Genomic DNA, 14378 nt, shown 5'->3' on the forward strand with positions numbered 1-14378 from the left:
ATCATTAAAGTTGATCTATAACAGCAATACAAATACTTTTAAGTTCTCTTAGGAATATGATGCCTTATTTTATAAAAAATAAATCATGGTGTTTCAATTTGTATATTAAATTACAAAATAGAAAACCCAAAGTACTATAACACAAAATGTACACATGCAAGTAAGCCATTTCACAGCCAAATTTGGCTCTACAAGGTGTGGATAAGTAAAAGGCATGAAAACACACATTACCTTTCGCAAGCCGTGCCGATTGAGCTGGGTTTGTTGTCCAAAAAGTATAAGATAAGATAAGATAAGATAAGATATTCCTTTATTGATCCCCTTGGGGAAATTCAGGCATCATAGCAGCATGGGGGGGAGGGGGGGAGGGGTACAGGTAGTAAAACAACACAGTATACAGGTAGTAATATAATAATACCTGCTGTGTAATGATTCAGTATGTAAATTGTGTTTCCAGTGTTGAACTGGTTGGCATACAGGTGGAATAGGCCCTCAATAACCTAAATCCAACAATTGAGATGAAGACAGAAAAAAAATACAGCGGATTAAACGCTAATAAAATATATAATACAATTACATACTAAACATTTTTTTTTTTACTGTGGGTAATATTGTTTTAACCACAAAATACCTCGCCCGTTAGCCACTTGTGAGGTCTCAGAGTGCGTAGCTCACTGTGGTGCATCAAGAAATTGTCCCCTCTAGAATGGGAGGGGAGCACAGCAACTACAACTTCAGTGGTCTTCCTTTTCCACATTGATGTCAGCTGCAGAAACAAATTAACAACTTGTTAAGTTAAAAAAAAATCAGTCTTACTATATTTATGATAAATTATCCAAAACTCTACATAATTAATATTCAGATAAAAGGGAAAATTTAAGTTTAAACATATTAACTGTAAAATTGTATATTCTAAAACAGACATATTAAGTTATGACCAGTAAACAAAGTGATTCAGAATACATAGAAAAATGTATATGTAATACTGTCTATCCTCATGTATTTTATCACTGAACATATACTTAAAGTCCATGTAAGAAAAATAAAATAAAATGACCAATTAGCCAATGACATCTTTGTTGCAAGTCAATATCTAAAATTTTTGTAAATTATGTTATCAATTATGAGAATGATTCTTACCTGCTCTTCTTGGTTTAAAAATCTAAACCCAAGTACTAAGTACAACCATGGCAGTTTCATAAACTGCTTATGGGAAATTCTCTTTTTATCCAACATCAAAGTTAGTCGAAAATGCTGATTCTGGGGACTTTAAAACTCAAATTACTCAAAAAGTACACAGTAAAAATATTTCATATAATTTGTACAAGTAGTCTAAGAGGTACTAAGTACAACCATGGCAGTTTCATAAAGTGCTTATGGGAAAATCTTTTTTTATCCCACATCAAAGTTAGTCAAAAATGCTGATTCTGAGGACTTTGAAACTCAAATTACTCAAAAAGTACACAGTAAAAATATTTCATATAATTTGTACAAGTAGTCTAAGAGGTACTAAGTACAACCATGGCAGTTTCATAAAGTGCTTATGGGAAATTCTCTTTTTATCCAACATCAAAGTTAGTCGAAAATGCTGATTCTGGGGACTTTAAAACTCAAATTACTCAAAAAGTACACAGTAAAAATATTTCATATAATTTGTACAAGTAGTCTAAGAGGTACTAAGTACAACCATGGCAGTTTCATAAAGTGCTTATGGGAAAATCTTTTTTTATCCCACATCAAAGTTAGTCGAAAATGCTGATTCTGAGGACTTTGAAACTGAAATTACTCAAAAAGTACACAGTAAAAATATTTCATATAATTTGTACAAGTAGTCTAAGAGGTACTAAGTACAACCATGGCAGTTTCATAAAGTGCTTATGGGAAAATCTTTTTTTATCCCACATCAAAGTTAGTCGAAAATGCTGATTCTGGGGACTTTGAAACTCAAATTACTCAAAAAGTACACAGTAAGAATATTTCATATAATTTGTACAAGTAGTCTAAGAGGTACTAAGTACAACCATGGCAGTTTCATAAAGTGCTTATGGGAAAATCTTTTTTTATCCCACATCAAAGTTAGTCGAAAATGCTGATTCTGAGGACTTTGAAACTCAAATTACTCAAAAAGTACACAGTAAAAATATTTCATATAATTTGTACAAGTAGTCTAAGAGGTACTAAGTACAACCATGGCAGTTTCATAAAGTGCTTATGGGAAAATCTTTTTTTATCCCACATCAAAGTTAGTCGAAAATGCTGATTCTGAGGACTTTGAAACTCAAATTACTCAAAAAGTACACAGTAAAAATATTTCATATAATTTGTACAAGTAGTCTAAGAGGTACTAAGTACAACCATGGCAGTTTCATAAAGTGCTTATGGGAAAATCTTTTTTTATCCCACATCAAAGTTAGTCGAAAATGCTGATTCTGAGGACTTTGAAACTCAAATTACTCAAAAAGTACACAGTAAAAATATTTCATATAATTTGTACAAGTAGTCTAAAAGGTACTAAGTACAACCATGGCAGTTTCATAAAGTGCTTATGGGAAAATCTTTTTTTATCCCACATCAAAGTTAGTCGAAAATGCTGATTCTGAGGACTTTGAAACTGAAATTACTCAAAAAGTACACAGTAAAAATATTTCATATAATTTGTACAAGTAGTCTAAGAGGTACTAAGTACAACCATGGCAGTTTCATAAAGTGCTTATGGGAAAATCTTTTTTTATCCCACATCAAAGTTAGTCGAAAATGCTGATTCTGGGGACTTTGAAACTCAAATTACTCAAAAAGTACACAGTAAAAATATTTCATATAATTTGTACAAGTAGTCTAAGAGGTACTAAGTACAACCATGGCAGTTTCATAAAGTGCTTATGGGAAAATCTTTTTTTATCCCACATCAAAGTTAGTCGAAAATGCTGATTCTGAGGACTTTGAAACTGAAATTACTCAAAAAGTACACAGTAAAAATATTTCATATAATTTGTACAAGTAGTCTAAGAGGTACTAAGTACAACCATGGCAGTTTCATAAAGTGCTTATGGGAAAATCTTTTTTTATCCCACATCAAAGTTAGTCAAAAATGCTGATTCTGGGGACTTTGAAACTCAAATTACTCAAAAAGTACACAGTAAAAATATTTCATATAATTTGTACAAGTAGTCTAAGAGGTACTAAGTACAACCATGGCAGTTTCATAAAGTGCTTATGGGAAAATCTTTTTTTATCCCACATCAAAGTTAGTCGAAAATGCTGATTCTGGGGACTTTGAAACTCAAATTACTCAAAAAGTACACAGTAAAAATATTTCATATAATTTGTACAAGTAGTCTAAGAGGTACTAAGTACAACCATGGCAGTTTCATAAAGTGCTTATGGGAAAATCTTTTTTTATCCCACATCAAAGTTAGTCGAAAATGCTGATTCTGAGGACTTTGAAACTGAAATTACTCAAAAAGAACACAGTAAAAATATTTCATATAATTTGTACAAGTAGTCTAAGAGGTACTAAGTACAACCATGGCAGTTTCATAAAGTGCCTATGGGAAAATCTTTTTTTATCCCACATCAAAGTTAGTCGAAAATGCTGATTCTGAGGACTTTGAAACTGAAATTACTCAAAAAGTACACAGTAAAAATATTTCATATAATTTGTACAAGTAGTCCAAGAGGTACTAAGTACAACCATGGCAGTTTCATAAAGTGCTTATGGGAAAATCTTTTTTTATCCCACATCAAAGTTAGTCGAAAATGCTGATTCTGAGGACTTTGAAACTGAAATTACTCAAAAAGTACACAGTAAAAAATATTTCATATAATTTGTACAAGTAGTCTAAGAGGTACTAAGTACAACCATGGCAGTTTCATAAAGTGCTTATGGGAAAATCTTTTTTTATCCCACATCAAAGTTAGTCGAAAATGCTGATTCTGGGGACTTTGAAACTCAAATTACTCAAAAAGTACACAGTAAAAATATTTCATATAATTTGTACAAGTAGTCTAAGAGGTACTAAGTACAACCATGGCAGTTTCATAAAGTGCTTATGGGAAAATCTTTTTTTTATCCCACATCAAAGTTAGTCGAAAATGCTGATTCTGGGGACTTTGAAACTCAAATTACTCAAAAAGTACACAGTAAAAATATTTCATATAATTTGTACAAGTAGTCTAAGAGGTACTAAGTACAACCATGGCAGTTTCATAAAGTGCTTATGGGAAAATCTTTTTTTATCCCACATCAAAGTTAGTCGAAAATGCTGATTCTGAGGACTTTGAAACTGAAATTACTCAAAAAGTACACAGTAAAAAATATTTCATATAATTTGTACAAGTAGTCTAAGAGGTACTAAGTACAACCATGGCAGTTTCATAAAGTGCTTATGGGAAAATCTTTTTTTATCCCACATCAAAGTTAGTCGAAAATGCTGATTCTGGGGACTTTGAAACTCAAATTACTCAAAAAGTACACAGTAAAAATATTTCATATAATTTGTACAAGTAGTCTAAGAGGTACTAAGTACAACCATGGCAGTTTCATAAAGTGCTTATGGGAAAATCTTTTTTTTATCCCACATCAAAGTTAGTCGAAAATGCTGATTCTGGGGACTTTGAAACTCAAATTACTCAAAAAGTACACAGTAAAAATATTTCATATAATTTGTACAAGTAGTCTAAGAGGTACTAAGTACAACCATGGCAGTTTCATAAAGTGCTTATGGGAGAAATGGTTTTTATCCCACATCAAAGTTAGTCGAAAATACTCATTGTTCTATAAAAAGGACTTTGAAACTCAAATTACTCAAAGTACACAGTAAAAGTAGTTAATATTATTTGTGCAAGTAGTCTTGAGAAGTATTAAGTACAAACATGGCAGTGTAATAAACTACTTATGAAATAATAGAAATGAACCACATGCCATCCTTTACTTTGAAATCCTCACCGGAAGTGTTCCTCTGTGGAATTGTCTGTAGCTTTAGTTTAGTGGTCGAATATACTGCGCGTCCTATTGATTCGATGTTCAATAATACTGCACATACGAAACGTCCTATTGATTAGACTAAACGTCATATTGATTCGATGCGCATTCAATGTCATATTAAGTATTTCTGTAAGATCTACTTGTGAGACTGTGTTCAAAAGTCACGTCGGTTCATTACAACAGCGTCCCAGGGTTGTTTGAATGCATTACCGTAAACCTGGAACTAATCGTGCACTCGAAAAACAAGAGCGGCTGATTTGACCACGCAAAAGCAAAAGACGGCTCACTTGACCGCAGTCTAGAACTGACTGATTGATTGATTGATTGAAAACTTTATTAACAGATTGCAGAATGGGTACAATACAGTACAGCTCAATACACACAATTGTTAAGGGGATGCAGACCAGCGAAAGACTTTCGTCTTGTTTACACCAGGGTCCCCCATTTTCAATTCATCAGGACATATATGACATACATGACATACAGATAGTCAGTACTGCTACATCTATACATTTATGACATACCAGATTTGCAAATACAGTACTGTTTGTGATACAGAAGGAGTCAAGAAAAGGGAGTATATACATTTGACGTAGAAACTGTACATTGGAGGAGGTTGGGTGGGGGGGGTTGGGTACACTGGGATATTGACAACCATACTGGGTAATTTACATTGGAGGGGGGGGGGGGGGGGGGCACATTGTATAAACAAGCAAAACTGTACATTGAGGGGGGGGGGGGGGACTCTGTACAAACAAACAAAATTGTACATTGGACTATTGACAAGACCATACTAGGTAAATGACTGTACATTGGAGGGGGTTGGGTTAGGATATTTACAGGGGCCAGTGTTGCATTGCAGTCTCCCGTAGGTGTCTCTTGAGAGAGGTTTTGAAAGTGGGTAGTGATCCACATTCCTTTACAGCTTTGGGTAGGGCGTTCCACATTGATGTGGCATAATTGCGAAACGTGTTTAGTCCCTTATTTGAGCCGAATCTGGGTTTAACATGATTTGTGGAGCTCCCTCTGGTGTTGTGATCGTGGTATTCACTGACCTTTGGGAAGTATTTTGCCATGTACATGGGTACCTTGGTCGTGTAGTGTATCTTGTAGACCAGGCCCATTGCAAGTTGCTGTACTCTGTCATCTACTCTAAGCCATCCTAGGTTGTCAAAGTGGGCAGGGGTGAGGTGGGTTCTAGGAGTAAGGTCAAGCAGTAGTCTGACCAGTTTGTTTTGAGATGTTTGTAATTTTGTTTTTAGCGCCTTTGAGGTGCTTTGGTACCATGAGGTGCAAGCATAGTCGTAGTACCCCTGAATGAGTGCTCCTGCCAGAGTCTTCAGGGTATTCTTGTTTACCAGAGAGGAGATCCGGTACAAGAATCGAGTTCGTTGGTTGACTTTTTTTATTACATTGGATGCCATTTTGTCACAGGAGAGATTAGCCTCTAGGATGGAACCCAGGTAGGTAATTTCATCTTTCCTTGTGACAATATTGTCACCCACTGTAACTGAGAAGCCGTCGGTCTTGCTGAGTTTGTTATTTGAACCATAGAAAAATAAATAAATGTATATTATTAAGAGAGAGCGATACTCACTAACCAGGGGGTATAAACAGCACTCCTCGTATTTTCTCTTCTTCCAAGACTATCCTCTTCATCCCTCGCTTCATAAACTCCCTGACGTTTGTTTGCGACGCCAGGACCTCCCCGCCGCCACCACACACCTCCAGGTCCACCGTGGTCGGGGTTAAAACGGTGGTTTTCAACAGTCGGCTGTGAGGCGTTTCTGGTGTCATTGACCAAAACAAACCCATGGGTTCGATTCCCGTATAGCTGCCCCCCAGAGAGGCGGCGCTGCTGAGATCCACCTGTCCCGAGGCGTCTGCGGCGTAGTGGGCCGAAGAAGCGAACACCACCCCTCTATCGTCGGTCAGTTTGGACTTCACCTGGACTTGTTGATGGGGAGAGAGACCTTCAACTTTCACCTGCACCGCCTCGTCAAACAAACAGCGCGGACTGGGGAAGAGGTTTATTCGCACCTGTTGCTGTGAATTTGATCTTACGATTGATGATGCGTGAAGCCATCTTCTGCACAAATCAAAACTTTGACAAGTCGTCTTTCGTAGGAACATCTTCTTTCTTGTTTACGTCTCTTCTTCTTCTTCTTCTTCTTCTTCTTCTTCTTCTTCTTCTTCTTCTTCTTCTTCTTCTTCTTCTGTTGAGTTTAACTGCGTTATATGTTGCATTATCGCCGGCGCCCTCTACTGGAAACACAATAGATTCACTACACTCAATTAATCAATCAAACAACCAACCAATCAATACAATTGAATAAATAATAATAATACAAATACTAATGTTCTTCCCCACCCCTCAACCCTTTCTCTAAACATACTAACCATGGCTCTAAGTCAGGAACCAAAAGCCTCTCTCTTTTCTGCCTCCTCCGTTTCTTCTTCTAGCTATAATGTGGCTATACAATTGCTGCCCTCTACAGGCTATGACACAATTGACGTTCTCCACTCCGAGTTCCAGATTTTACCATCAGACTGAGGTTTCCCCCACAGACAAACCGTTATAGACATGTATTCCTGCCTACCGGTATGTCACTTTGATTGCCAGCCGTGTTTTCCTTTTTAACCCCTTGAATGCCACAATCCGCTCCAATGTTAACGTTAATATCGCCTAATCTATGTTTTAAATTATGGCTGTGTCTAATCTGCCCGTCGCTTATCAAAGACTCATTTTCCAGTCAACATTGTCAAAGCAGATTGTATTTTTATCGCTTCATTTCAGTTTGATAGCATTTTGAAAATCACTTGTTTTCGCGGAAAAAACAACACATTCTATGATAATCGTCTTTTACTGGAATATTCCAGAACGTTGTCATTTGTCGGCCTATTTATGAATCGTTTTCAAATAAACGCTAGATGATCGATAGTATATGTGTGCGCACGCACGCTCGTGCCGCGCGCTGATAATCGCTGCTCTTATTTCCTGATGGCTTTTACAGTCAAAACAGCTATATCACATATAGGGGAAACACTTATATATCCGTGAATACGAGTCTGATTATCCTAAGACTGATAACATAGATTCCTTACCTGAGGTCAGATGGTATCCAAATGGTTTATTCCAATTTCCGATCGCCATTCGAAAAAATCGATAATTGTATTGATCCACCGTGTGTACAGTAGAACACATATTCGCCGTGGCACCAAGGCTCCAGAATGAACTCTGGTAGACCCCGGTTACATCAGTGAGAAGTAAAATGTGGAGTCAGAAATCCGTTCTCCCATTCACTTTCATATCGCTTGATGCAATATGATTTCAGAACGCTAATAATTTTTTTTTTAAACCCCGAGAATACTCGTGACGTGGCATTCAACGGTTGGGGGGTAAACCCGAGAAAAGCAGTGAGTGGCATACAAAGTGTCAAGACTCTCAATGCTAATACTATTACATATTAGGTTGTTGGCCATAAGATATAATTTCCAGTAGCTGTCTATGAGTGATTGTGTTTGTGTAAACTCTTAGGATCATGGTTGATGTGTGTTGTGTATAAAATAATTGAAAGCCATACTTGAGTTAAAAGAACAAACATATCTTACTTGAAAGTGGCTCAGGTAAAAGTTAAAGTTAAAGGGTAAAAGTCACCCATATGAAAATCACTTGAGTCAAAGTCTTAAAGTAGCTCACATCATTAAATGTACTTAAGTATCAAAAGTAAAAGTACAAGTATTTACAACAAGGTGCAGGGGCAAGGCTAAGAGAATCATTAAGGACTCCAGTCACCCGAACAACTGCCTCTTTGAACTGCTGCGGTCAGGCAAGCGATACCGGAGTCTCAAGGCGAGCACAGAAAGACTCAGAAGAAGCTTCTATCCCCAGGCCATCAGGCTGCTCAACGAACAATGAACACTACACAACAACCATCAAACGCACATAGCACACACATCCACACGCACACACTCACTTTAAACAAACACACTGTAGCACCCACTCCCCACACTTTATAGCACACACTCACTTTAAACAAACACACTGTAGCACCCACTCCCCACACTTTATATTTATTGATAAAGGATTGCACTACAACTCGTACACCTTACTGTAAATTGTACCTAAATTGTACCTCATCCCATTTCTGCTTTGCACTATATAGTATTGTATATTAGTACACTGCATAGTATTGTATATTATATGGTAACTCAGTTACGTCTATTCTACATCGAACATTGTACATATGTCTATACTGAACACTGTGACCTCATTTTCTACTTCTAATTTACATGCTATACTATGTTATTTGATACTTATCTTGTCTAGCACAGTCTCTGGAGCGTAACAGTAAGAAGCATTTTGTATAAAAGTATTCTGTACTTCTGTATGACAACTATTAAAGAAACTTGAAAGTATCAAAAGTCAAATTACAAAGTGCTTTTCATAGTACAAATAAACAAAACAGACAGAAGTGTCTCTCTCACCAAGCTTAACAACTGTTATATTTCGTATTGCATCGCGTCCCGCTCTGAGCCTTACGAGATACTCCTATCTCCTGTGATACCTAATGTATCTCCCACGAACAAAAACACATGCACCCCACCTGTATGGGGCCCCGCCCCTTATGGTGGTACCGCCCATATAACCATGACCCTGGTCATGAAACACCCTTCCTCTATTTTCGTCCCAGCGTATTGGATGCGTGCACCATACGAGCTAGCGGAATGAAAAGATTAAGGAAGATTAATAATGTTGGAAGCTTACCGGAGGTTGCTGGCCCCTGGCATCTTCGACGCATGTTTTCGGCGACACGACGGGCCTGTGATGTTCCTCGTTTGATGACTGCACATCGAGGTTCAGCTGTACAAGGCTGGCTGTCGGGCCAGCTTGTACTCAGGTAGGCCCTGTGTCTTCAGGCATGGGTATTAGTGTTAGTAATGCTGGTTTGTGTTGTTAACACAACCTTGTTGTGTGTTGGCGCCAGGGGCAAGATGGTTTGGTGAACGTTCTCTGCAGGGAACGGTTTCCAAGCTGTCTTGGGCGTGCTGCTAAAACATCTAAAGCTATGCTAACATGCTATCGCTACTGCCGCATGCTATCACTACTGCTAATTGCTATGCTGTTTTAATGTCTCCGCCGTGAGATGTTGTCACTCTCCCGCCTCTTGCCCGGTTCATCAATGAAGGTCAGTCGGTAGCTGTTGTGGGGTTTTGAGTTCTATTTACCTTTTTCGGGTAAATGGGTTGACAACGGGGTAGGTCGTGGCTAGGTTCTAGCCAGGTATTACCTTGTGTTCCGGCGGGGTTTGTTGAACGGTGTTCCCATCTGGGTTGGCGTCGGGTAGTGGGGCTATGGGTCCAGCCGACATGGTAAACATGTTGCGTGTCTGTGCACAGGCAATTGTTGTCTTGGGTTCCACATTGCCTGGCGTTAGGCTGCAGTAGTATAAGGGCAGGGCCGCTTGGGAGAAATGTGAGGCCCTGTGCGTTTTTAGACGCGAGGCCCCCCATCTCCTGGGGCGGCCCTGTGTAGGGGGCTATTGTTTCATTTTGTCACTCTGCTATGAGAAGGTCTGTCTTGCTACAGCTTTCTCTCCTCTCAAACCATTCATACTGACGGTCAATCGGTATACTGGGGGAGTAGTGCGGGGGGGGGGCTTTGTTTACCTTTTTTGGTAAATGGGCTAAACTAGGGCTGGTGTTCTGTTGTGAATATTTTGAATGAAGACGGGTCTGGTCCGTCTCCCCTTAAACTTTGTGTGTATGGGTTTGCTCATTCTACAGTTTTTGTGGTTTAGCTCTTTTATTCATTTAACCTTTTCATGGTCCACACCACAGTGGAGGGTGCTGTTTGCAATCACCACTGGTGCTCCATGTTAACGTCAGTCCTTTGTTTTTGATATATTGAAACAATGCCCCGCCCGGCCGACACCATGGGTCGGCCTGGCGAGTGGCTGGTGGGCTGTTAAGGCTTGTACCGCCACGGTATGGAATTGGCAACGATTAGAACTGTGTTCGAATTGGTGTTTTTTCTATTAAAGAAATGGTGTCTGGTGGAGGGGCCTTGAGGGCCGGCCGACGTCGACACATCGCGCGAGGTTGTTGACGTTATTAGCTTTGACCCAGCCGCAAGCTATAACCGCTCAGGGTTCCCCTCTCCGCAGGGGATTTTGGTCTTCTGCTGGAGCGCGGGCGGTATTGTCCTAGGCCCTACACCGCCTCACACCGCGCAGCCAGAAGAAGAGAGAGCACGGCCTCGTCAGCGGCGATGACGGGGCCCTCGACAGGCGGCCATGTTTCCCCCGCCAGTGGTGCCCTGGTTGGAGAATCGACAGGGTATCGCGAGGCCGACAGTCTTGGCGGCCGAGGGATCGGCCATTTTGGGTGATTTCGGTGTTGGTAAACCACTCCGTCGTCATTTTGCCGCGAGCAGCCCGCTCCCCGCTCAGTCCGCTTTCTGTTACCCTCAGAAGCGGGGCTCTGGGTGTGTTCCTTTGGCTGCGGGCCGCGAACCTTCTTGAAGCGTATGCGGCCCCATTCTTCGCTTCTCATGGAGACAGGGGCTGACACCCAGTTGATGGCTGAGCCTGGGTCTGTCCGTGAGAATGTTGTGCTGTCAAGCGGCTCCCACACCTTGAACTGTGTTGGTTGAGCCTGGTGTTACGTCTGTCAACTTAAGTGTTGTCAGCAGGGGGGCTCGAAACCTTTTGAGGCACACAGTGCGGGCTTCCCCGGCCTCGCCTTCGCCAGGCCAGGTATCATGTTGGTGCTCCCACTCCTGGAATATTGGCAAGTGGTCGCAGCTCACATGGTTTGGGGTGGTAGTGATATCACTGCAGGGCTACGGTGTGTAGGAACCCATGGGGGCCTTACACCTTGCATGTCCGGCTGCAGAACAACTCCTTCAGCATGTTCTGGAGGGGTGTTCAGTGGGGGGGCTTTTTTGATCGGAAGCCCCCCGTATCAGACAGGCCCTTTTCTGTCGGGGTTCCCCCTTGGGTGCGATTGCCTCGTGGGTGGTGTCAGGGTCAGGTGTTCCGACACGGAACGCGCTCCTCGCACGATTCCAGGGTTGTCTTCGCACAGCGGGGGGGACCGGGCCAACTATCTACAGTTCCTGGCGGACCTGCGCCACGTGACGGCGGGTGCGTTGGGAGTGTCGTCACATATGACTACGGCAGTACCATATGTCGAGGTAGATGGAGAGAATGGTGAGGCGGGGACTTGTGTTTACACAACCCCACCCGTTTTCAGGTTTGGTACAGACCCTGTTGTCGGGGTCTCCAGCAGGGACAGCTCTGGTCGACGAGATCCAATCTCTGTGGACGAAGCAAGCCATCGTCGTGGCGTTCTCCTCCCGGTGTTCTCTGCCCGAGAAGTCGGGAGGGAGGGGTGTAAGACCCAGGCTGGACCTGTCCCATGGGAAGGTTCAGCATTTTTTGGATCGTCTCCTACCTGTTGAACACTGTCAGGTGGGGGTCTGGTTCTCCTCCATAGACCTGTAGGATGCGTATGCGCATCCCCGATCTTCCATCCTAGGGCTTACCTACGCTTCCTTTGCAGGGTTAGCGTATGAGTACCAGAGGCTGCCGTTCGGTTTTCTCTGGCTCCCCGCATCTTCACCAAGTGCGTGGAGGCCGCACTGGGGCCTCTGCGTCATCCGGGGTTACGGAGTGTTCTGCCCTGATGACGTTCTGGTCCTTCGCGGTCAAGGTGGATCGTCAGGTCTCGTACCAGGCAGGTCTCTACCAGCCTGGGGTTGCTGTAGACTGGATGTAGAGTATTCCTCTTCCCAGTCAACGGTTGGAGGGCTATGGGCATCCATCTCAGAGCGTGCTGTCTCACGTCGCGTTTTCACCGACGCCTCCCTCGCTGGTGATGCGTCGGGCCAACGCAGTAGGGGGCAGCTGGCAAACCATGCTGCCCGGTCTGCGCTACGTTCAATGTGTTGGTGTTGAAAGCGGTCCTTCTGGTCCACAAATGGTGTTGATCAGGACGGACGATACGACGTCAGTGTCGTGTATCGACAGACAGGGAGGAGTACGCTCCCCCTGTCTGCACCAGGCGGCGGGCGGCTGGCTATGGGCGTCCTCCATCTGCGCGGCCTAAGGGCTCCCCACATCCCCGGCAGGGAGAATGTGGGTGCAGGTGTACTGTCGCGGGGCGGCCCTCATCCTGACGGGTGAGGATTGCGTCTGGACATGGCCAGGCAGGTCTGGGACCGATGCCGTGCCGCCAGGGATTCTTCCCCATACATCTGTTAGGTCAGTTGTTGGGACGGGTACGTTGAGGGGCGCAGGTTCTTGATCCTGATGGTGTTACTGGAATGCGCATGCTCCCTCCACTGTCGCGGGCAGATGACGTATGTTCCAAGTGTGGTGTAAGGCGGGGGGCCAGGACTCAGTCTCCTGCCCCCTGGTTGCTGTCCTTAGTTACCTCCAGTCTCTCCTTGATAGACTGTCGGCTTCGACGGTGAGGGTATATGCAGCAGCTATATCCTCCTATCATGAGGGGTTTGAGGGGATGTCTTGTTCAGCCACCCTCTTGTGAAGCGTTTCCTGCTTGGCGCTCGACGCGTTAAGCCGGTGCAACGCTCCTTGGCTCCGACTTGGGATCTTCAATTGGTCCTCGGTCGGTTGTCCTTGGCCCCGTTTGAGCCGCTCGAGCGGGCGCCGTTGGGACAGCTGTCCTTCAGGACCGCGTTCCTTCTGGCTGTCACTTCCGCTAAACGCGTAGGTGAGCTCTGTGCTCTCTCGGTACATCCAGAGTGCCTGTCTTTTCGGACCGATTGCGGTGTCACTCTGCGACCTAATCCTGCTTTCGTGCCTGAGAATATCCGGAGTTCCTTCCGCTCCCGGGATATTGTGGTTCAGGCGTTTCGTCCTCCTCCTCACACTGGTGAGTTAGATGCGGGCCTTCACCTGTCATGTCCAGTCCGTGCTTGGGGATTTACCTCAGCCGTACTCAGGATTTCAGGGTTACCGACCAGCTTTTTGTCTGTTACGGTGGGGCTCGTGCTGGTAAGGCACTGTCGGAGCAGCGCCTGTCCCATTGGTTGTGCGAGGGTGTTACCCTCTGCTACACGCTGGCTGGGCAGGATCCCCCTGGGGGCGTCAGGGCGCACTCCACTCGTGGGGTGGCTGCCTCTGCCGCTCTCCTGGGTGGGGCCTCGGTGGAGGCCATCTGTGCTGCAGCTTCATGGTCCTCCCCGGGCTCCTTTGTAAGGTTTTTCCTCATGGACATGACCGGGGGTTCTGTCTCCCAGGCGGTTCTGGGGTCTGTGGCCTTTCCTGCTTCCCGTCCTTTGGTCGGGTAGCAGGAGTGTATGGGTATGGGCCGCAGTGTGTTGAGTCACACGTGGTTCCGCCTGTACGGTGTGTTCAAGGGGTTC

General features: G+C 43.3%; 1 protein-coding gene across 1 annotated transcript in view; it reads right to left on the reverse strand.

Annotated features, from left to right (window-relative positions):
- LOC311237560 (acyl-coenzyme A thioesterase 1-like) overlaps positions 1 to 7138 on the reverse strand; it is a 31443-nt gene extending 24305 nt beyond the window's left edge. The window contains exon 1 of the mRNA XM_084325510.1: positions 6586 to 7138. Coding sequence (XP_084181636.1) covers positions 6586 to 7117 — 532 coding nt within the window. The 5' untranslated portion in view covers positions 7118 to 7138. The remainder of the gene's footprint in view (positions 1 to 6585) is intronic.
- Positions 7139 to 14378: the final 7240 nt, after the last annotated feature.

This window comes from Notolepis coatsorum (assembly GCF_963971535.1).
Source record: "Notolepis coatsorum genome assembly, chromosome: 11".
In the NCBI taxonomy this organism is placed as follows: Eukaryota; Metazoa; Chordata; class Actinopteri; order Aulopiformes; family Paralepididae; genus Notolepis; species Notolepis coatsorum.